This window comes from Zootoca vivipara, chromosome 16, assembly GCF_965207765.1.
Source record: "Zootoca vivipara chromosome 16, rZooViv2.hap1.1, whole genome shotgun sequence".
NCBI classification, from domain to species: Eukaryota; Metazoa; Chordata; class Lepidosauria; order Squamata; family Lacertidae; genus Zootoca; species Zootoca vivipara.
The window spans coordinates 26,257,449-26,281,300 of record NC_142599.1 but is presented as its reverse complement, the minus strand read 5'-3'; the positions used below and the strand labels follow the sequence as shown (position 1 = coordinate 26,281,300).

General features: G+C 50.0%; 1 protein-coding gene and 1 pseudogene across 1 annotated transcript in view; both read right to left on the bottom strand.

The window, feature by feature from the left end:
• Window positions 1-10,445: 10,445 nt before the first annotated feature.
• LOC148683122 (uncharacterized) lies at window positions 10,446-11,423 on the bottom strand (annotated as a pseudogene).
• Window positions 11,424-14,638: 3,215 nt separating this feature from the next.
• ANKRD34A (ankyrin repeat domain 34A) overlaps window positions 14,639-23,852 on the bottom strand; it is a 59,063-nt gene continuing 49,849 nt past the window's right edge. The window contains exon 2 of the mRNA XM_088659175.1: window positions 14,639-19,401. Coding sequence (XP_088515301.1) covers window positions 17,764-19,344 — 1,581 coding nt within the window. The 5' untranslated portion in view covers window positions 19,345-19,401 and the 3' untranslated portion in view covers window positions 14,639-17,763. The remainder of the gene's footprint in view (window positions 19,402-23,852) is intronic.

Genomic DNA, 23,852 nt, shown 5'->3' with positions numbered 1-23,852 from the left:
TAATAAACCCCAACTGAAACGGATGTCGAAAATTGGTTTCCTCCCAGAGTGCCTGGACCTGCCATGGCATGGCAGAAGCGGACAGAGGAAAATTTTGTCCCCCGCCAGTCTCACATAGCACTAGAACTTGTGGACATCCCATGAAGCTGAACGCTGGAAGATTTGTGTCAGGCAACAGAACACACTTCTTCATATGCAGTGCAATAATTAAACTGTGGAACTCGCTGCCACAGGAGGCAGCGATTATATTCTTACCCATTTTACTAATTTTTTTATTTATTAAATTTTTTAATGCCACGTCAGACTGTCTGTCTGTCTACCTCAGCACTTCCTACTCTGACTGGCAGCATCTCACTTGGTTTTCAGTCAGGGAGATGGCATCGTGAATTGAACCCGGGACCCTGTGCATGCAAAGCCTGAGGGGGAAGAAAGCCTGATGCCCTGGAGATCTGTTGCTAGGTTTCCTGGAAGGGTGCTTCCTTCCTACGTTCAATAATCAGATACTTCTTTGTGTCCTCCCCGGTTTCTAAACTACCTATCTTGTTGAACGAAAAAATTAATAGACTCCCAATTAAAATGCAACGCCCATCCTTGAGGTTTTGTCACAGACACTTCATCCTACCTGCCCACACTGGTGCTTATTTTTAGCTTAGCTGCTGTGGTTTCTAGCTAGCCAGCCGCTGATTTATTGAGTGCAGTCGGAGGAACAATGGAGAGGAGCCTGAGATAAGAGGAAGAAGACAGGCCCTGAGCTATTTCCAGCACCTCCCAGTGGGAAGCCAAGCATGCAAAGGGGATACCTCTTTTCTTTCCCACCTGCCTCCTCCTTTGCCAGGGAAGTTTCCTGAGAAGAGTTCTAGTGGCTGGGAATCCTCATCAAATGCTGGGCTGAAATGAGCAGGTGTTATAGGAATTCTAAGGTCTTATATATATAAAATAAATCTCCATAAATGTACAAGGCAAACACATAAGTATATAAATCACGTGTCTGAAAAAGTAGTTGTTGTTTAGTCGTTTAGTCGTGTCCGACTCCTTGTGACCCCATGGACCAGAGCACGCCAGGCACTCCTGTCTTCCACTGCCTCCTGCAGTTTGGTCAGTCTGAAATAGTACAGGAGAGCAATCCTGAAGCCCTTTTGACTCTTCCAAATTGACCTCAAATATTTCTCTGTGGTGCTGGAGGAGACTCTTGAGAGTCCCATGGACTGCAAGAAGATCAAACCTATCCATTCTTAAGGAAATCAGCCCTGAGTGCTCCCTGGAAGGACAGATCGTGAAGCTGAGGCTCCAATACTTTGGCCACCTCATGAGAAGAGAAGAATCCTTGGAAAAGACCCTGATGTTGGGAAAGATTGAGGGCACTAGGAGAAGGGGACGTCAGAGGACAAGATGGTTGGACAGTGTTCTCGAAGCTACGAACATGAGTTTGACCAAACTGCGGGAGGCAGTGCAAGACAGGAGTGCCTGGCGTGCTATGGTCCATGGGGTCACGAAGAGTCGAACACGACTAAACGACTAAACAACAACAACATTTCTCTGCAAGGAGGAAGGAAATGGGAAAAGCTTTCCAATTGTCTTTGGACTGTAGGGGCTTACACCTCCCTGTAAATACAGCCTGGCAAGTAGCTGTTAAGCTGAGCACACCATCAATATGTGTAAGAGATTCAGGAACTAAATATTTACCATCTCAAAGGAAAGGCCAGGCTGCCCAGAAAAGCCAATCAGATAAGGCATTATTCAGTATCCTGGCAGACAGGAGAGAAGCAACACACTCAAATTTCTGCTGGGGACCACCTCTTTCTGTGATGTATGTATGATGTTTTTTGGGGGTGGTCTTGAGCTACAGGGTAGGGTAAAGGTAAAGGGACCCCTGACTGTTAGGTCCAGTTGTGGATGACTCTGGGGTTGCGGCACTCATCTCACTTTACTGGCCGAGGGAGCTGATGTACAGCTTCCAGGTCATGTGGGCAGCATGACTAAGCCGCTTCTGGCGAACCAGAGCAGCGCACGGAAACGCCGTTTACCTTCCTGCCAGAGTGGTACCTATTTATCTACTTGCACTTTGACGTGCTTTCAAACTGCTAGGTTGGCAGGAGGAGCTACAGGGTAGGCAATTTCAAAAGTCTATATAAGAGCTTGCACACCAATGATCAGGGTTCCTCACCTCCCTGCGTGGGGTGAGCGGGGGGCCCTGTTGCAACAGTTTAATAAAGATTATGCTTACTAGCTGCTTTGCTTCTCAATATTCTCTGGTTGGCCTCTGTTACTTTCCCCTACCAAGAGAAAACCTACATAAGGACTCTATACGGGCTCTTGGATAAGGGATAAAGGAGCAGTTTTTTCTTATAACAAAGGGAAGTGGGAAACCTTGCAAGAGGGATGCTAGTTACAGACACACCCTCCCAAATGCAGGCAGAGCTATGTTGCTCTGCTCACTTCACCTCAAAGGGGAAAAAAAAGATATTGAGAGATGGAAAAGGTCCAGAAAAGGAAAACCAAAATTATCAAGGGGATAGAGAGAGACTCAATGAAGAAAGGTTGCGGTTGTCTGAGATTTCTTATGCAGCCCAAAGGACAGCCCTTCATGTGGCACATCGTTAAACTGTGGAACTCCCTCCCACAGGAGCCAGTAATGGTCACAAGCTTGGATGGTTTTAAAAGAGGATGGGGGGGGCGGGACAGATTCATGGAGGACAAGGCTATTGATGGCTACTAGCTATGATGGCTATGCTTTGCTGCCACGGTTGGAGGCTGTAATGCTTCTGAGTACTGGTTCCTGGAAACCACAGGGAGGAAGAGCTGTGCTCCAGTGCTCAGGTCCTGCTTGCAGGCTCCCCCCGGGGGTCTGGATGGCCACTGCGAGAACAGGATGTTGGACTAGATGGGCCACATCCAGCAGGACTCTTGTGAGTGCCTTGCAATCGCATTCATTGTTTCTCATAAAGCTTGGTTTCCGGGCCCGTTATCATCCTGGTCACCCTCCAAGTTGTCAATATCCTTCTTAAACTGTGGTGCCCACAGCTGGACACAGGGTTCCAAGTGGGGTTTGGCCAAGGCAGAACAGAGTGGCACTATGACTCCCCTTGATCTGGATGTTGTTTTCCTGTTGATGCAGCCTAGAATGGCATTAGCTTGTTTTGCTGCTGCATCACACTGTTGACACATGTTAAGCTTGTGGTCTACTAAGACCCCTAGATCCTTTTAATGTGTTCTGCTGTCCAGCCAGGGGGTGTAGTGGTTAAGAACAGTGGACTCGTGATCTGGGGAACCGGGTTCGTGTCTCCGCTCCTCCACATGCAGCTGCTGGGTGACCTTGGGCTAGTCACACTTCTCTGAAGTCTCTCAGCCCCACCCACCTCACAGGGTGTCTGTTGTGGGGGAGGAGGGGAAAGGAGATTGTTAGCCGCTTTGAGACTCCTTCGGGTAGTGATAAAGCGGGATATCAAATCCAAACTCCTCCTCTTCTTCTTCTTCTTTTTGTGCATCTGGTTCTTCCTAAGCGTAGACCCATATGTTTGTCCCTCGCATCTCCAGGTAGGAAGGACCGCTGCCTGAGACTCTGGAAGCTGCTGCCAGTCAGTGTCAGGCATACTGAAGTGGATGGACCAAGAGTGACTCAGTCTAAGGCAAGGTTTTATTGGAGGCAAATTTTCCCTGGCAGCAGACAACAGAACTACAAGACTGATGTAAAATACTGAAACAAGAGTTTTATTACAGCTATACAAACACAAAGGATGTGGGTGTTCTCTTTCTGCAGGCAGTTGCAAACTGCAATTTCTCTCTCTATACACATCACCAGCTGTGCCTAATTAGCCTGGAAAACCACACCCAGAACTCATAGAAAATGTCCTTAAAGTTAAAGCACCCTTTTCCTGTTTCATGACGAAATGATACCTAACGGGTTTCTATATTCCTAATATTCCCCAAAAAGGTGGTTCTGGTATGAAAAGATAATAGCTTGAATTTCCCGACCCAACTTTCAGACTCTCATTGGCTGCAGGTACCCTCATCCTCTGTACCCTAACCATTTGATTTTTTTTTTAACTCCACAACCTGCCCTTTTTTTGTGTGTCTAATAGCTAACCTGACGAAGAATGCAGCAGCAGTGCTCAAAGGACTGAGCATTACTTGGTCCCTTAGTTATATTTAGGGATGGTGGGGAATTGGGTTGGTTTCACGTTTTAGTGTGAGCCTACCTGATTTGCTACAGTTAGAACTGGATATGGAACAACTGATTGGTTCAAAATTGGGAAAGGAGTACGACAAGGTTGTGTATTGTCTCCCTGCTTATTTAACTAATATGCAGAATTCATCATGCGAAAGGCTGGACTAGATGAATCCCAAGCCGGAATTAAGATTGCCGGAAGAAATATCAACAACCTCAGGTATGCAGATGACACAACCTTGATGGCAGAAAGTGAGGAGGAATTAAAGAACCTTTTAATGAGGGTGAAGGAGGAGAGCGCAAAATATGGTCTGAAGCTCAACATCAAAAAAACCAAGATCATGGCCACTGGTCCCATCACCTCCTGGCAAATAGAAGGGGAAGAAATGGAGGCAGTGAGAGATTTTACTTTCTTGGGCTCCTTGATCACTGCAGATGGTGACAGCAGTCACGAAATTAAAAGACGCCTGCTTCTTGGGAGAAAAGCAATGACAAACCTAGACAGCATCTTAAAAAGCAGAGACATCACCTTGCTGACAAAGGTCCATATAGTTAAAGCTATGGTTTTCCCAGTAGTGATTTATGGAAGTGAGAGCTGGACCATAAAGAAGGCTGATCACTGAAGAATTGATACTTTTGAATTATGGTGCTGGAGGAGACTCTTGAGAGTCCCATGGACTGCAAGAAGATCAAACCTATCCATTCTGAAGGAAATCAGCCCTGAGTGCTCACTGGAAGGACAGATCCTGAAGCTGAGGCTCCAATACTTTGGCCACCTCATGAGAAGAGAAGAATCCTTGGAAAAGACCCTGATGTTGGGAAAGATGGAGGGCACAAGGAGAAGGGGACGACAGAGGACGAGATGGTTGGACAGTGTTCTCGAAGCTACCAACATGAGTCTGACCAAACTGCGGGAGGCAGTGGAAGACAGGAGTGCCTGGCGTGCTATGGTCCATGGGCTCACGAAGAGTCGGACACGACTAAACGACTAAACAACAACTACTTTTTCAGACACATGATTTATATACTTAGGCACTTCCCAGAACAATACACAAATCCAGAACTCTGCTACCTTTCAACATTTCACATTTCCTGAATTCCGCAATGTGGGTTTTCCAGCCAAAAAATGCGGATATTCGGCAATAGATGCTTATGGTGAAGAGCAGGTCATAAATTTAATAGTGGTGGCAGTAATAGTAGTGAAAATAGCATTATAATAATAAAAATTGCTTGCAAAACTATTAGGAGAAATGTGCAACAAAAGCTGAGAGTAATTGAAATTCACAGATCTGGCCATCCTTAGTTCCGCTGTGCTCCTGCTGTTTTGATATGAATTGCAACAAGCATCCACCAATATACACGGTACGGGGCTGTCCATTTTTTTACCCCCTCTAGGTAATGAAAAAGCTGAGTCAGCCCAAGCTCCCATGCCCACTAAAGGCCACCAGCCTTCAAAACTGTGGTGCCTCGGACCATCACCAAAGCATGTGCAGAGTGCAGAATGTATTTTCACCTAGAAACAGGACCTAAGGGCAAAGTGCCTCTGAGCATGTGCAGAACACTTGTTCTCTATTCAGGGAACCAGCTGTCTGGAATCTTTTTCATCACAATGTCAGGATTCATTGTGAACTGTGGAGCGGAAAATGGGAAGTTTTGAGCTGAGCAAGCAGTTGCACCCTCGATTCTGATATTTATGGGCGAAGAACTTGGAAGACCTTGGGGACGGGGGACCCTTCAGTCAGGGATTCTTTAACTGTGATTCCTGCATTGCAGGGGGTTGGACTAGATGCCTCTTGGAGCCCCTTCCAGCTCTACGAGTCTCTGACCCAGGAATGCCAAAAAGGTGGCAGGCACGGGGCATTCCTTTGTGACAACTACCGAAACTATGTGAGGGAACTCCTAGAAGGTCATCATAACCCCTTTCACCAGTGCTTCGTACATCTGGTTGGAGCACTCACACTGAACTTTAAAAAATGGGGGAGATGGGCCGTGGGACCTCTGAACCCTCCCGGCAGTTGGGGTGCTCGAGAATTGCCCCAAGGCCCAGAAAAGCCATGCACACTATATTACCCATGCAGAGCCCTCCATGTGCGAGGTTTTTGAACCAAAAGCGATCCACACGTGACCCACCAACATCCCTCCTGCCCGTCTTTGGGCTGTTTCTTTGGAAAGCCACCAGGGGGTCAGCTTATGCTCCCCAACCCCAATCTATTTCCCCCCCTTTTCCCTAGTGGGGTGCCCACAGCCACTGTCCCCGCCATCCCCATGGCTTTATTCCAGGTGGGACACTTGGCCTTTACTCACCATCCCTTTGCTTTGCTTTGCTCCTTCCGCAGTTCCAGGGGCTGCTGTTGCTGCAGAGAAATGGGGAGGGGGGGAGGAGAAGAGGAGGAGGGAACTCTTCCAAGAATAAAGGCAGGGGGGCTGCTGAGTTCCTCTCTATCTCCTTAGTGCCTCTGATGCCAGAGGTTTGCTTTGGGGGCTGCGGCGTGCGCCCGATGCCATCGTGGGATAGCAAGTGGCCGTGGTGGATTCCCAATGTTACAGCCTTGGTGGAGGTCACTGCAGAAGCAGTGCTGCTTCCTTCAGTGTCCTCCTCTCTCTGCCTCTCCTCCCTCCTTCCCTCCCATCTCCACCTTTTCTATTTAAAGGTGCCACTTTCTTTTCTTTTCTCCGTCCCTCTCCAGCAACCCAGACACAGCGCAGATGGCCGGGGAACCCAGCCTTTGTCTCCCAGCCTCCTCGGTCTGTTCCCACTGGGTACCAGATGCCAGCTGATCACTTTAGGACACAGTGCAGAGAAAGCTCTCTGCTTTGCAAAGGGCCTCTTAGGCTTCTCCAGCATGTTGTTTAAAAGCGAGAATTTGTTACAGACAATGGCCAGTTTCTAACTTTCTTCGGCATCCTGGGAACTGCTGAGCGACACCGGGGAAGCGCAGCGGGCAAAGGTCGTGAGCCGCGGGTCAGGGCTGACGTGACAGCTTGTATCTCATGGCAAATTCATTAAGGGCCGCCTTAGACGCTGGACCAGCCGGCTTATTTTCAACCCTGGACTTGCTGGTCTCACATGGCGCCCCCTTTGGGCAGCCGTGAGTATTGCTTCCATTGTGAAGCACTGGCTTCTATGTACTGTACAGTACAATATAGAGGTGCCACAGCAGCAGCTAATCCTAAACCTCTGCATTTTCGGGAGAAGAAAGGGCTATGGAGTAAAGTACTCCTCCTTCCAGCAACTCTTGGTGGCAAACGTATATTGCTCTGCTTTCCTTTGGATCACATCAGCCTCTGCTTTCCTTTGGACCACAACACACTGGCTTGACTTCACCCCAGGAGGCGCACTCCATTGTCTCTTGAGAAGAAGAAGAATAGTTTGCCAGCCACGTGTCCATTTCATATGTCCTTAAATCACAGCACCATCAGGCCCTCAGCGATAAAAACACACTTGCTTCTGTTGCCCTGACACTTAGAACACATTTGTTTGGGAATAACCAGCCCCATTTTGTTGTAGAAAAGGTTAATAGGTATTTTGGAAAGTCGAAATGATGAAATGAGCCTCTGTAACCATGCATGTGTCTGGCTGGTTGCTGTTTGTTTGTTTGTTTGTTTGTTTGTTTGTTATTAGAGTTGCAGAGGGTCAGTCTAGTTGGTTCCTAGGAGTCCCTTCCAAACCTGTGACCACAGGAGCCAACCCCTAGGCGCCGAGGTCCCTTCGGGGTCCCCAATAAAATATTTGAAACCCCACCACCACCAGTTAATGAGCATTGTCATTCCATTAGTGTGTGTACAGCATTTTATTATTGATTGTGTGGGGCAGAGCCTACCTATCCTCGTCCCATATTTTATTCAAGTTGGCACCCCTGCCTGCAATCCTGAATCCAGTGAGGTTTAGGCGCTAGAAGAAGAGACAGGTCAGACAAGTTATTTTGTTAAGGCAATGGCCTTAAGCCAGGCGTCCCCAAACTGCGGCCCTCCAGATGTTTTGGCCTACAACTCCCATGATTCCTAGCTAAGAGGACCAGTGGCCAGGGATGATGGGAACTGTAGTCCAAAACATCTGGAGGGCCGCAGTTTGGGGATGCCTGCCTTAAGCCAAGCAGTTAAGTACTGTTTGTCCATTTGCAAGTCCAACAAGGTTGCCATAAAGACAAATGGGTGAAACTTTCCCCACCTCACCTGGTTGGATGCTTGGGCATCATAGGATGGAGAACAATAGACCAAGCGGAACTGAGTTGGGTGTGTTTGGCTGATGTTAGAAGCAGTGGTGGGGGCCCGAGGGCCACATTTAGCCTCTTGGTGCTCTCTATCTGGCCCCCCAGGACACTCTCCAAGCCACACACTCCTAATCATTGAGCAGCTGGTTGTTACAGAATACAAGAAACAGCAGCAGGACCATTTAGCCACCAGGGGGCACTGCTGTATTTAGGATACCCCCCCCCCACACACACCCCTGGGCCGATCATTTCCATGAGGACTAGTTTGTTTGTTTTCCCCATTGGTTAACAAAATCACAAAATAATAGTAGTGATGTATGGAAGTGAGAGCTGGACTATAAAGAAGGCAGATCGCCGAAGAATTGATGCTTTTGAATTATGGTGCTGGAGGAGACTCTTGAGAGTCCCAAGGACTGCAAGAAGACCAAACCTATCCATTCTTAAGGAAATCAGCCCTGAGTGCTCACTGGAAGGACAGATCCTGAAGCTGAGGCTCCAATAAACAATATATCCTCTCCTGCCACCCTGAACATTCCAACAGTCTAGAATTCTCTGATGTCATCAGAAGAAGAAGCCGTTTTGTTCAGTTAGGTCCGTTATCAACTGCAGAGGATGAGTAGCTTTGGGAGCCTCTTGGGGAGATGGAAGTGTTCAAAGGACTGAATCCATGAAGGAGAGCTACTTGCTCTGAGATGGGGGAACCTTTGGGCAAAGGCCAGCAGCGAAGAGATGCTGCTGGGTGCCAGGTTTTTTGGCTCCCCACTTTCCTCTAGGGTGTAACATTGGAGGTCCTGCAGGAGGAAAGAGCGTCTCAGACTCAGGGGCCAGTCTGGGCCAAAGCGGCCCTCCATTGCCCCCACCGCAGAGCCCCTGGCATCCCTTTATCACCTCCGATGCCATCATCAGGACACTTACGTTAAGCAGGAGGGGGAGGTGCGAAGCGTTGGGGGTCTCTGTCAGAGCGGATGATGGAAGCGCCACTTCAATTCCTGTGCCAGGCGCCCCTGTTCAATGCTCCAGGTCCACGGAGGGCTAGGAGGGAAAGAGAGAAGAGATTTTGGGTCCCGGGCACAATTGTGAAAGTGTGTGAGGAAGAAGAAAGAGCCACGTCAAGAGAAGTTAAAATCAACGACAAATCTTCCTGTCCACCTCCTTTCCTTCCTCAAACATCCTGGGGACTATTGTACTGCAGAGGTCGGAGGAGAAGTTTGGCCTCATGGAACTCAGTTGGAAAAAGGCCTCCAGGGCCAAGTCAAGGATTAGGGGCCGTTGTTAAAGTCATCCCGGATGTCCTCCCTGTCCTCCTTATTCTCTTCTTCTACGATGGCCTGGAAAGTTGTGTGAACGATTGCGCTGCCCATGTCCGAAGTGGAGACCCCCCCCCCAAGCAGGTGCTGGAAGTGCCGCTTCAGTTCCTCTCTGTGCTGATCCTCTTCAGGAACACCGGGTGGGAAAGGCCTGCCAGACAGGGAGCAGGCCCTGCAGGACTCCCTTCTTTTGGATTTGGCCAGAAGCAGGCCAGCTCCGGCTGAACTACTGTCTTCTGGTATTATCGCCGTTCTTCCTCCGTTTCATATTCTCCCAACAGTTGCAGAGCTGTCTTCTCAGCGCCATCCAGAGTCTCCTTGCATCGCTGCTGTACTCGTTGTTCTTTACATTTTTACGGCCCTCCTTTAATCCAAGAGATTTTTTTCTCCTTCCAACGAGGGAATCTTCTCAGGACTATCCTGTGGATCTTTGCATCTCTACACTTCCTCTTTAGCCAAAGAAATGTCTTCTCCTTCTAACAAGGGAGTTTCATCAGTCAAAGACGGTTGCTCTCCATCCTCAAATCTATTCCAGTTCTTTTTCCTCTTTTCACCCATCGGTTCTCATTCCTCTGACCAGGCTCTCTAGAATTCCACTTTGAGTTCCAGGAGCTGCAGATTCAGAAGTCTCCGCAAGTGGACAATAATTTGGTGGCCCTTCACGATTTTGTAGAATTTCACTACCTGATCTTTGTGACGCAGTAGAAAGCTTTGCCCAGTGGCCTCTCTCTGGTGTCCAGCGGAGCCCAAGGTCTGCACTGACTATAAATCCTCGATGATGAGGTCATCTTCTTTGGGTCTCCGGCAGAAGCAGGCCAGGTCTGGCCGAATTACTGCCATTCGGAGTTGGGGGAATATCCGCGCCACGGCCAGCAGCAGAGAAATGCTGCTGGCCGCTAGTGTTTGAGCCTCCCCAGTTTCGTCAAGGGCGTATCCTTGGAGGTCACTTAAAAGCTGGAGGAGGGTGCCAGCCAGGACTGGGGGCTTCCATCAGGAGACACCCCAGCAGGAGCCGGAAGTGCCTCTTCAGTTCCTCTCTGTCCTCCTCCTTTTGTGGGCCCCCAAGAACGGCCTCCAGGGTCCTGTGCAGGGTGTCACTGATCATCTCTCCTCTAAACCTAGGCATCATGATGCTTAGCTGGATGAGGGCCTCCAAGGCAGGGCTCCAAGGGCCCCAAGATGTCTAGAATGGCTTGGGCCGTCTTCTGCTTGGAGTACTTCAGGGTTCGGAACCTGCTGAGCTCAGCTGCCTGGTACTCTTTGATCACCCCCAGGAGGTATATAAGTTGCTCATCCTCCAGCAGCCCTAGGGAAGGGATGTGGAACCGCAGCAGAACTGGCCCCTCCCAAGGGGGGAGGCTCCACTCTCAGAACTCGGAGGCACCTGCTGTTCCGCCTGCAGCTGGGCTGCCTCTTCCTTTCATCTCCTCCTTCCTGCAGCCCCATTCCCAAAGGGAGACCATCCCCACATCCTTCCAGGCAGGCGAGGGGTCTCCATAGCGCAGGATTGGACCATCTGCTTTGCATGCAGGTCTTCCGTACTGGGCGGCATTTCCAGGGGGGGCTGGGAATGTCGGCGTCCCCGTCCGAAACCCTGGAGAACTGCTGCCGATCAGTGCAGGTGATGCTGAGGTTGATGGGTCCCCGGACTGACTGTGTACATGCCAGCTTCCTGGGAATATTCCTCTGAAGTTCTTTAGCTGAAGAGGAGCAAGCTAACTTCTGCACCAGACCGACCATCGATTCCTTTCTTTAAGAGACAATCTGGAAAAGTCCCTGTTTTTTAAACAATTATTATTAAAGATTTTCTTGATTTACAAAAATATGTGCAATGTCTCTCGTAACATTTTTACAAATCCGTTTAATTTGTTGAGACATTGGGAGGAAAGGGGGGAAAGAGGTAGATGGGGGAAAGGTGGGTGGGGTGGGGTGGGGTGACGATGTTTCTATTTTACTTAATATATGTGGGGTTTTTGTCAGCTGGACCCCTGGGGTCCCCACTCTTCCATGGGGTTTTTTCCCCGGGGTGTGCTGAGCCCTAGCGACACCCTCCCAAAGCTCTGTCAGCCTAAACTTTGTCGTCCTTTCACAGAGACGACATGGAGTGCGCTGCCATTCCTCCACAGCCGGAAAAGTCCCTCGTTGTTTTCCTTTTCATATAGTAGTGGCACTGTGGGTTAAACCACAGAGCCCAGGGCTTGCCAATCAGAAGGTCGGTGGTTCGAATCCCTGCCAACCTAGCAGTTTGAAAGCACATCAAAGTGCAAGTACAGTGGTACCTCGGTTTATGAACACAATTGGTTCCGGAAGTCTGTTCATAAACTGAAGCGTTCATAAACTGAAGCAAACTTTCCCATTGAAAGTAATGGAAAGTGGATTAATCCGTTCCAGACGGTCCGCGGAGTAACCGTTCATAAACTGAAGCGAACTTTTCCATTGAAAGTAATGGAAAGTGGATTAATCCGTTCCAGACGGGTCCGCGAAGTACTTAAACTGAAGCGTTCATAAACTGAAACATGGGTGTAATTGGTTCCGGAAGTCTGTTCATAAACTGAAGCGAACTTTCCCATTAAAAGTAATGGAAAGTGAATTAATCCGTTCCAGATGGGTCCGCGGTGTTCATAAACCGAGGTTCCACTGTAGATAAATAGGTACCGCTACAAGCAGGAAGGTAAACGGCGTTTCCGTGTGCTGCTCTGGTTCGCCAGAAGCAGCTTTGTCATGCTGGCCACACGACCTGGAAGCTGTATGCCGGCTCCCTCGGCCAATAATGCAAGATGAGCGCCGCAACCCCAGAGTCGGTCACGACAGGACCTAACGGTCAGGGGTCCCTTTACCTTTACTATAATGTATCTTATTCTTTTCTATGTTAAAAAACAACAGCAGCGTTTTTTGCTTTTTTAAAAAGATGTTTCTAAGCAGCCGGAAGTTCAGCCTCCTGTCCCTGTGCTGGAAAACAGGAATCCACATGAAATATTTGCCTTGCCTCAACCTTTTTTTCCCAAAAGCCACTTCCCACCCAGAGAGTCACTGTGTCTTAAAGTATCACTTTTCAAACATATTCTTCCACATTGGGGGGGGGGGAAGTCTCTGCCCATGCTCACAAGTCCTTTGATCTCGAAACAAAAACTTTGCCTGTGCATCACTCTGCACGTGCTCAGAGGCACGTGTACTCTGAAAAGTATGAAAGTGACTGTTTGGCAGGCTTAGGCGGAAAGCTGGTGTGATTTCTCCTCATTTCCTTTGAGGCAGCAGAAGACAGGATCGTCCTTGCTCTCAAGTTCCCTGCGTAACAGTGCCAGCCTGCCTCTTCCTTAGCTCTCCACCCACGGCCATTTCTCCTCCTGTGCCATCAGCTATCGACCAGCTTGGCTTCACAACACTCCCGTGCGCATTTCCCCTCCAAAGCGCCCTGCTTGTTCCGGACAGCTGTTTTAAATGTCACTGTCTGTCCTCCTGCCTTTATTGACACAGTCTGCCTGAGCTTTGCAACCGTGATCTTCCGCTGCTCCCTGGCTTGTGGATCTGGGCCGAGGGGAACCAGGTGGGGTTTTTGGCCGAACGGATCCAGATCAAGTGGGCAGTTTTTCAGCCACTAAGAAAACTAGCCAGGGACATTACTACAGATTCATCCCCCCCCCCCGGAGGCTTCTGAACTGGAGAAAAAGCCTTTGGGTCTTAATCCTGGAATGATCAGTGTCTCTCTGAGCGTGTTCAGAGTGCTTTCTGCTCATTGGGTAAACTGCAACAATCCTGTGTGTGCTCTTGGGAAAGGTTCTTGGGACAGAGGGATATTGCTGGCTGTTGACTCGAGAGCTCCGGCATCTATCATTTTATAATTAAGAAGTGGTGAAATTAATCTCCCAAGAATGCCAGAATGCAGGAACGAAGGAATCACAGCTAGGTAGGGTAGGATTCAGCTTCCCAATGCTTTCCACCTGAACAGGAGCTAAGAGGAAGGATGAAGCAACACTTTGGGTCCTTCCCGTCTCTATTGACCCTTTGACCCTACATTGGAAGGATAATTAGGGTTTTATGTTTGTGACCTCACCCTTTAAGCGGGCTGACCAGGATATGTTCTTTAGAGGTGTAGGTGGCACTGTGGTTAAACCACTGAGCCTAGGGCTTGCTGATCAGAAGGTCGGCGGTTCGAATCCCTGTGACGGGGTGAGCTCCCGTTGCTTGGTCCCAGCTCCTGCCAACCTAGCAGTTCGAAAGCACATCAAAGTGCAAGTAGATAAATAGGAACCGCTACAGCGGGAAGGTAAACGGCGTTTCCATGTGCTGCTCTGGTTTGCCAGAAGCGGCTTTGTCATGCTGGCCACATGACCTGGAAGCTATACGCCGAGCGCGCAACCCCAGAGTTGGTCACGACTGGACCTAACGGTCAGGGGTCCCTTTACCTTTACCTATTTTGTACTTACAGGTCTTGTTTTATTGCTTATTAAAAATGTTTCTTGTTACTTTTATTTTTTGTCCTGTACAAGTCACTTGCAAGACTGTTCAGTGGGGGAAAGCGACAAATAAATATGAATATAATATTGATATTAATATTAGAAAGAGAGAAATGATAAAAGTACAAGCTGGCTATCATATATTTTTGACTATCCTAGCTCCCGAGTCAGTATTTTTGTTCCTTGTTGTGTGAGATGCTAGAATGAGGGGGGCAGAGTGGCGGCTTAAATAGGTTATGAGCTTGTAGAACTCTAGACAGCATATACTGAATTTCCTTGGGACTGACACTGAGGCTGCGCAAATCTAAACCAAACATATAAACCCTTGGACTCCAGCACTGTCTCTCCTCCAGGTGAAAACAGGCCCTATAAGAGAATATGAAGTGCCACGAAAAGCTCTGAGCTGCATTCAAGGCAAGAGGCGTGGAGCACATTGTTGGCCATTTACAAACACGGACACGCAAATAAGCAAACAAACACAGTAGTTCTTTTGTTCAGTATTATGTGTACATTATTTTATATCTATCTACTGTATCTCTATTGGTCCATACAGGACTTTATAGCACAGAAAAGCTTTAACGGTTGGCATTCACCACCCAACAAGTTGTGCGTTTGGCCACAGGGGGCGACATTGTGCTTGTACCACGATTGGAAGAGAAAGACGAGTGCAAAGGCAATTGAACGAAATTCAGGGGGGGAACCTGTGATTTGCTATTAAGGAAACAATGTCGGTTTAGAGCATGGAGGGCTGCCTATCAGACAGAGGGCATTATTGGGACTGGGAGAAGAAAGCATGTGGGGCAGCGGGGGGGCGGGGGGGGCGGTTGGAGTCATAGCAGGAAATATACCCTGGATACCAACGCCCTTCTCCACAACTCAGAATACTGAAATTCAAGAAACTTGGTGGCTGGAATTGACGGTAGGCAGGAAAGTGGGTGGTCCATATTCCCTCCCCGGCAGCAGAGCTGTCGCTATTGGCTGGACTTCTCTGCTGTCATGGAATGTTCATAAACATTCCAGCGCAGCAGGCCAGCCAGTGCTCTGCCCCAGTTACCAAGGTGGAAGTGGAAGAGGATTGTGGAAGCAGGGTTTGGAAAAAAAACAAAAACAAACAACCAGTTGTTGTTTTTTGCGAGGGAAGGTTAATGTGGGGCCCTGCCATGTCCTTCTCAAAGAGTGCCTCCAGCAAAATTAAGTGCTCACTGCTGTGAGAGAAGGAAGAGGTTATTCTGGCTGGCTGGTCTTGAGCTGGGAAGAAAGGCAGGCAGGCAAGGGAAATGGGGAGCTGCGATCCAATTGGGGGAGTGGTAGAGGCGGGGGATATGAAATGCACACCCCGACCTGAACTGACTTTTATCGCTGGAAAAAAATTCACAGGGCGGTGGCCCATGCCACCTGAATAAACCAACAACTCAGCGGCACAGGGTGTGCCGTACAACCGGGAGCAAAAGTGCGAGGAAGAGGGAACACTGCACAGGTGCTCCTTCAGGAGAGCGGAGGGTGTGCTTGGATTGGGCCTCAGGCCTTGAGGCTTCCCTGTACCCTGGGAGTGGTGGGGGTCCCACCTTCCTGAAGCCCCCCTGTGCCTGCTGAGAGAGAGAGAGTGGGGGTGTCATTTCAGCGCCCCCCGGAACAGCGCTTAAGGATGGAAGGGGCTGAGTTCAAGTGTTACTCCGAAGTACTATTGCTTTGTCGACACTACTAAACCGCAGGAAGGAACAAGAGGATACATTCGTTGTTGCTGGCAACCCTGGCGGCTTTGCCACGGCCTCCCTCCCTCCCTCAGTTATCGAAGCCGTTTTACAGACGTGGGTCGGTATCGGGAGCCCCATTTGGCAGGAAACTGAGGCACAAGGAAAGCTGGGAGAGGCAGGAGAGCCCCTCGCTCTCCTCGACTGGCCAAAAGAGCGCAGCGTCAAGGCCCGCACTTGATCTGCACCAGACATTTCAATCCGTTTCAAACTGGATGAACAGCCATGGAATCGATGTTTCTTGGGGGGAGGTTGCTGGGCGCTCTCTTTTGGCCCAGAGGACATGCAAGCTGAGGGCCAAGAGGCAAGAGGGTCGAACCACTGCATTGAAGGCTTGGGCCCTTTAGAGCTGGCCAGGCCTTGGGGAGCTTAGATTGCGTCAAAGATTTGTCTGGGTTCCCTGATGCAGGCTGGGTTACAGCTGACAGGCTGCTTGGGGCGGCGGCAGTGGGAATCCCAGAATTACCCCTACTGGCCAGATAAATCCCGTTGCCATCCCTGAGCCCTGGCAAGGAACGGGAGAGGAGGAGGTGCCCCCCAAAGTGGTTAACAACCAGGTACTCCCAACATAAACATACCATTATTCTGGGAGCTGGTGGAGGAAATAGATGCACCTCCTTGTAAGGAAGAACGAAGAGTGTCTCTGAGTTTAATTCAGGGGTGGGGTGGGGAGGGAGATAGATAGATATCCTGTGTCTCGGGCATTTTGGGGGAGTTTTGCCCTACTGCAGCCTTTGCCAACATATTTTTTTTTGGTTCCCATATGCTCTAGACTGCAACTTCCAGGTTGAAACCAGGTTGGCAAAGGCTGCCTTGGCATTTTTCGGCATTCTGTGGGGCTAGGGGATGATGCCAGTTTAAAGAGGCTTGGGTTGGGTTTGGCATTTATCCCAGCTGCAGCAAACTTTTCAGGAAAGTCACGCCCCACCTCCAAAAGAACCCAGGTGGGCTCTGATCCATATGAAGAGAGCCTGGCAACCCGTAGCTAGAGCTCTCCCGTGCCCATGCCACCCACTCCAGGAGGTGACAAAGAGAACATGTGCCCTCTCCGTTTTCAGCTTTCCAGGTCTAAAAACCAGATGTGCGTAGATTTGTGTCCCTGAAATTGGGCACACAGCTTCCCAACCAACATCAAGTGTCAACAAGAGAACTGAAATCTCCCCCCACCCAAAAGGGAAAAAAATTATCCAAAGGAATATAGATGAAGGTGACCCAGGGAAGAGCATCTGGGGGCTTATAGTCCTCTTTCCTACTGGGGAGGGTCTCTGCTTGCTGAGGACGGTACCCTCAAAGCGGATATCGATCCACAAAATGTATGTTTTCCAAATGTGAATTCACCCTCTAGATTTCATCTCAGAGACGTTGTTGGGGTTTTACCCAATGGAGCCACCATGTCAAGCATCAGACTCCATTGCTCTGCCTTTTTGCAGTTCCCAAGCCTCGTCTGTAGGGGCAGGAGGCGAAGGATCCCAACAAGTCTCCTGCATGCCTGATGAAGATTTTGGTGGGTCAGTCAAGGAAGCCAACACCCGACTCAACCTTCAAAGAATTTCATCGCAAGCAGGTGGGCCAACTTCCTGGTCGCCTACTTGCCACCAGCGACTTCTCACTCTAAAGACCCCTCCCCTTCACTCTGGCCTTGCGGTGTCAGCTCCGACGTCATGCTTCGTATGTCCAGTTTATAAAGATGGCGGCTACGACATGGAACACCAAAATGAGAGGAAGGAGGAAGACGCAGAAACCCAGCTACGAAGACAGGGTGGGCTCAGAGGCCGGCGAGGAAAGCAGGGAAACGGCATTGTGGAAGGCCCTCCGAGTCCCCATGAGGCAAAGACGAGAAGACTGTAGATTGCCCTGTTCACATTCTGCCATGTTTTAACTGGCCACCGAGTCCCCTTGGGCGACCAGGCTCTGAAAACTGACCAGCTGTTTCATCTGCTCCGTCTGCATGGAGTGCCTCCGGAGTAGCCTCTTGCCCTTGGGAGAAGTGGGGGCCACCGGGATCAGGCCCTTGTGGGCCGGGGAGGAGGGCTTGCCATTGCCCCGGATGTCGCGGAGGGGAGGGTGGGGGTTGAGGTGGAGCGGGGGCAGGAAGCCCGGACGGGTGTGGGCAAAGTGGTCCAGCAGCAGCGTCCCAGAGCCCCTCCTCTCGAGGAGACCCGGGGCCCGGCGTCGTATCGTGATGGGGGAGACGGCATTGGGGATACTTTCCAAACTCTCTCGGGACGAGCTGGCCGGCAGGGTCAACGGGGAGGCGTTGTACTTCCTCCTCTCTACAGAAACGCGGCCCGAATCCGGGGAGCCGGGCATGGACTCGGGGCAGAGGGAATCCAACTCGTAGTGGTCCAAGCAATTCAGCTTGGGGTGGACCAGAGCCCGGGAGCCAGGACTCGGGCCTCCGTCTTGGGTTTCGGGCGCTGTGTTGCGTCGGGCGAGAGTCTGGTGCAGGTGGCTGAAATGGACTTTCTCTGCCCACGCGGCTTCCAGGCTGGCCAGCTCTTCCCCTGAGGCCTGGTGAGCGGCCATTTTGAGGCAGGACGACTCCTGGCCCTCCATGCTGTGTCTCCGGGACAACGGAGGCCTCTTGGAGAAGCTCAGGCCGTTCATCTCAGCCGTCATCCTCTCTTCTGGGGTCCGGGCCTTTTCCTGGTGGGAGGCAGCTAGGACAGAGGGCGCCACCAGGCCCCACGGCTCCGAGTTCAACCTCTTCAGCTGCTTGGGCCGGCCTTTGGGCGGGAGGGCCGGGGCTTTCTCCTCCGCCTCCTTCCCTTTGCCGTGCGGGAGAGGGGAGCAGCTGAGCCGGGTGGCCATGGTGAAGTTGAAAACGTCACGCTCCTCTTCCTTCTCGATGCCGCCGGGGGACTGGGAGGTCCTTACCTCGATGTCCGAGGGGGACATGCACAGAGCGGGCGAACGGCTGTCCTCCACGCCTGGCGATGGTGGCGAGTTCAGGTACTGCTTGGTTTTCTTGGTCCCCGAGGGGGATGTGTCTGTGGTAATGATGATGACCTCTTTCCCTTTGGCCTTGCAAGCGTCCAGGAGCACCTGCAAGGTCCCCCGGTCCCCCTTGTTGATGGCGTACACCAAAGCTGACGACCCGGAATAATCCTTGGCACTGGGCTCCGCCCCGTGCGCCAACAAAATGGAGGCCACCTCAGCCCCAGCCCCGTTGGCGCAGGCGTGCATCAGGGCGGACTTCCCCATCTTATCGGGGATGTTGGGGTCGGCCCCGTTCTCCAGGAGGTACCTCACCATGCGGGACTTGTTCTGAGGGTCCTCGTAGGGGGCCAGGCAGGCCGCAATGAGGGGGGTCTCCCCCTGGGTGTTGCCCTCGTTGATGTAGGCCCCGCCCTCTAGCAGCAGGCGGGTGAGGCGGAACTTGCCCTGCCAGACGGCCTTCAGCAGGGCACTCCCCTCGGGGTGGACCATGGCGGTGGCAGGCGGTTCCGCAGGCATTGGGCAGAGGCAAGGAGTTCACGAGATGGAGGAGGACATCTCAGGGGACGCCATGACCTGAATGGGAGACAAAGCGAGGGAAACCAGAGCGTGAGGACTGCTCTATTGTGGAGCTATATTATGGGTTTTTGAAGGTCTGTCCAAAAGCATTCCCCCCAACATTTCTCTGATGAAATAAGGGGCTTCCTATTCAATAATAATAATAATAATACAGTGGTACCTCGGTTTTTGAGTGTCTCGGAAGCCGAACGTTTCGGTTTTCAAATGCCGAAAACCCAGAAGTAAATGCTTCCATTTCTGAACGCGCCTCAGAAGTCGAACGGCTTCCGCTGCATGTTTTTCGATTTTCTCCACTGACTTTGCTGGCCGCTCTTTGTGCCTCGGTTGTCAAACGTTTCGGAAGCTGAGAGGTCTTTTGGAATGGATTACGTTTGACAACTGAGGTACCACTGTAATAATATTTATACGCTGCCCATCTGACTGGGTTGCCCCAGCCACCAACATATATAAAAACATACTGAAACACTGAAAAACGTCCTTATACAGAGCTGCCTTCAGACGTCTTCTAAAGGTTGTATCTCCTTGGCTCGGGGGGGGGGTCGCATAACTACTCCATACCCTCCAACATTTCTCTGATGAAAATAGGAATGTCCTAAACAAAAGCAGGACATTGTGGGATCAAATCAGAAACCAGAATGACTGCTGTAAATCCTGGACTGTCCCCTGAAAAATAGGGATGCTTGGAGGGTCTGCAAAAGAAATAAAACGGGAAGAGGAGGAGCATGAATAGACCCAGGGAAAGGAAGAGGTGGGGCCTGAAAAAAAAATAGCACTGGGGAAAAGTAGGGATAGGAAATGAGGAGTGTGGTTCAGGAACGGAAAGAGAGAGTGGGAGAGAAGTTAGGCCTGAGCGGGGACTGAGTTCCTGACAATTAAGGACAGCTTTCCCAGGATCTGAATTTGCTGGATCAAAACAAAGCGCTTTGCAAGCTCCTCCGACAACCTTGCTAGCGTCCCCCCTCTGCTCCTTTGCAAGCTTCCGCCAGTTGAAATTAATAGAAGCTTTCTTGGGGTCTGAATTTGCTGGGTCAAACCTCAGCACTTTGCAAGCCTCTCAGCTCCTCTGACAACCTCGCGAGAGACCAACTCACTGCTCCTTTGCAAGTTTCTGTCAGGGGAACTCTGGCGATTCCATGCACGTCTAGGCAGCTCAGGTGTCAAACCTTGCAAGGAGACAACTTGAGGCCTTAAGGTCCAAGGGAGGTTCAGCAGCCGATTTTTCTTTTGGATGCTTCCCAGCATCTCTGTGACTTTTCTAGAGGCGGCCAGCGGTAAGCCGAGTGAGGGAAGGACCTCTTGTCTCTTAGGCAGGCTGTGCCAATTTTGCTGCCCCCGCTGAGGCGCGGGCCCCTGCCAGCGCTGGCAGGAGGAGCAGTATTCAATCCACATGCTGTTAAAGACACAGACTGGCACAATTGGCCGGTCCTTCCGGGCGCAGCATCCAAAACAGCCTGCTCTGACTCAGAAACCCTTCCGCAGGAGCCAGAAGGGAAAAGGGTAATTAATTCTCATTCTCGAGATTTGCTGCCCATGCCTTTAAAAGCTAGGCATCTCAGGGCAGCTTTTGCAAAGGTTAGTTGACTTTGCGGGAAGCGTCACTTGACAACGTCTTGTTTCCCTTGCGCAAACCAGGTTATTTGTGTGAGCTATATTAGGTTCTTCCTGAAGGCAACTTTTGCCCTCAGATCCACTAGTTTTCTGCCGGCTTTCTTGATTTATTGATGGATTGATGAATCTATACATCCCTCAATATGTCATGTTCTCTAAGCCAGCCTTTGTCAACATGGCCCCCTCCAACTGTTTGGGACAAAACATAGCCACCACAGATAACACACCTTCTGTGAATTTGTCCAGCCCTATTTTAAAGTGAGGAGGAATTAAAGAAGCTTTTAATGAGGGTGAAAGAGGAGAGCGCAAAATATGGTCTGAAGCTCAACATCAAAAAAACCAAGATCATGGCCACTGGTCTCATCACCTGCTGGCAAATAGAAGGGGAAGAAATGGAGGCAGTGAGAGATATTACTTTCTTGGGCTCCTTGATCACTGCAGATGGTGACAGCAGTCACGAAATTAAAAGACGCCTGCTTCTTGGGAGAAAAGCAATGACAAACCCAGACAGCATCTTAAAAAGCAGAGACATCACCATGCCGACAAAGGTCCGTATAGCTAAAGCTATGGTTTTCCCAGTAGTGATGTATGGAAGTGAGAGCTGGACCATAAAGAAGGCTGATCGGCGAAGAATTGATGCTTTTGAATTATGGTGCCGGAGGAGACTCTTGAGAGTCCCATGGACTGCAAGAAGATCAAACCTATCCATTCTTAAGAAAATCAGCCCTGAGTACTCACTGGAAGGACAGATCCTGAAGCTGAGGCTCCAATACTTTGGCCACCTGATGAGTAGAGAAGACTCCCTGGAAAAGACCCTGGTGTTGGGAAAGATTGAGGGCACAAGGAGAAGGGGACAACAGAGGACGAGATGGTTGGACAGTGTTCTCGAAGCTACAAACATGAGTTTGACCAAGCTGTGGGAGGCAGTGGAAGACAGGAGTGCCTGGCATGCTATGGTCCATGGGGTCACAAAGAGTCAGACACAACTAAACAACAATTTTAAAGCCATCCCAGTTGGTGGCCATTACTGCCTCCTGCCATTACTGAGGGAGTGCTACAGTTTACCTCTGTGCCACGTGAAGAACTTTATCCACCCTGAATCTTCCAACCTTCAGCTTCATGGAACGTCCACGAGTTCTGGTGTTACAAGAGGGGGAGAAAAACTTCTCACTAGCCACTTTCTCCCTGCCATGAATAATTTTAGAATCTCCTATCATGTCACCTTTTCTCTCAGCTTGAAAAAAAGTCCCAAAAGCTGCAACTTTTCCACTTAGGGGAGTCACTTGGCAGAATTTTGGCTTTTTCCCTCCATTTATCTTTTTAGCCTGCAATTTCTCCTTGCGCAGGGGAAACCAGCCTCAGCAAGGCTGCAGTCCTCATCAGCTTGGAATTGCCACCCCTCCACTTCCTGTGTCTCTTGGAAGGAGGGAAAAGTGGGGTAAGGCGGCCGGGTTGTTTGAGTCCAGCTCGCTAATTTAGAATCCTTTTGCGCTTGCTTTAAAAACAGAAGCCGCTTCAATGAGACCTTGCTTTGGAGCAAGTGGCTTCTGGATGGCTGAGCAAATCTGCACTCTGGCTCATAAATCCCACTTCTGACTACCCACCGTGGCTAATTTAGTGTGGCAGGCAAATTGCCTCCTGCCCACAAATCATGGGAGGCCATGCACAGCCACACCAGTTGACCCCCAGAGTTAGTTAGGACTGATTGAATAGGAAGGCTTGGAATGAGCCCGGCTGATGAACTAGGAACTTAAGATGCTGCATCGTTCAGAGTCTCCGGAAAACACCAGCCCTCCCTGGAGATGCAGGGAATAAAACAAGAGACCTTTGGAATGCAAAGCAGGGGCTCCAGAGCTGAGTGATGGCCCTTTCCCTAAAAAATTAAAAACAACAACACTCTCCTATGAGGAAAGGTTGCAGCGCTTGGGACTTTTTAGAAAAGGTGAGCGGGGTGGTAGAAGTATATCCAGTTTTGCAAGGCATGGATAAAGTAGATAGGGCAAAGTTTTCCTCCCTCTCTCTCTCATAGCACTAGAACTCATGGCTGTCCGGTGGAGCTGAACATGGGAAGATTAAGGACAGAGAAAATTCAGTGCAGAGTCAAACCATGGAACTCATTCCCGTGATGGAACTCGCTCACCTCCCTAGATGGCTTTAAAAGAGGGTCAGACAAATTCCTGGAGGCTATCCGTGGCTGTACTCTGTTTCCACAGGCTCCAGATGCCAGCTTGGTAACTGACAGTGGGCTCAAGCCACCAACCTTCTGGTTAACAGCTAGACGCACTGACCCCTTGTGCTACTGGAGGCCACTATAATTAAATAAGAACATAAGAAGAGCCAGCTGGATCAGGCCAAAGGGGGGCCGTCTAGTCCTGTTCGCACAGCAGCTAACTAGAGGCCCCGAAGGGAAACCCACAAATGGGACCCAAGCATAGGAGTTCCCCAGAGATCTCCACACCCGTGCCAGTCAAGAAATGCACCCGCCATAGCTGCCAAGTTTTCCCTTTTCTCGCGAGGAAGCCTATTCAGCATAATGGAATTTCCCTTAAAAAAAGGGATAACTTGGCAGCTATGGCACCCGCCCAATTTTTTAATACTATTTGCAACTCCCTCCTTAGAGAGGCCAGACTGGCCGCTGGCTGGTGAAGACTATTTTATTCTGACAAGCCTTTGGAAACTGACTGTACTCTTCTTTTTTAAGGAAAGAACTTATCACAGTGCTGTGCTGTTTTTACTATTTGCATTTTAATAGATTTGTTTTTATGTCATTTTAATTCTGCTATACCTTAATTGCTTTTCAACTATTACATGAATATTATATGAACTATTATATGAATATG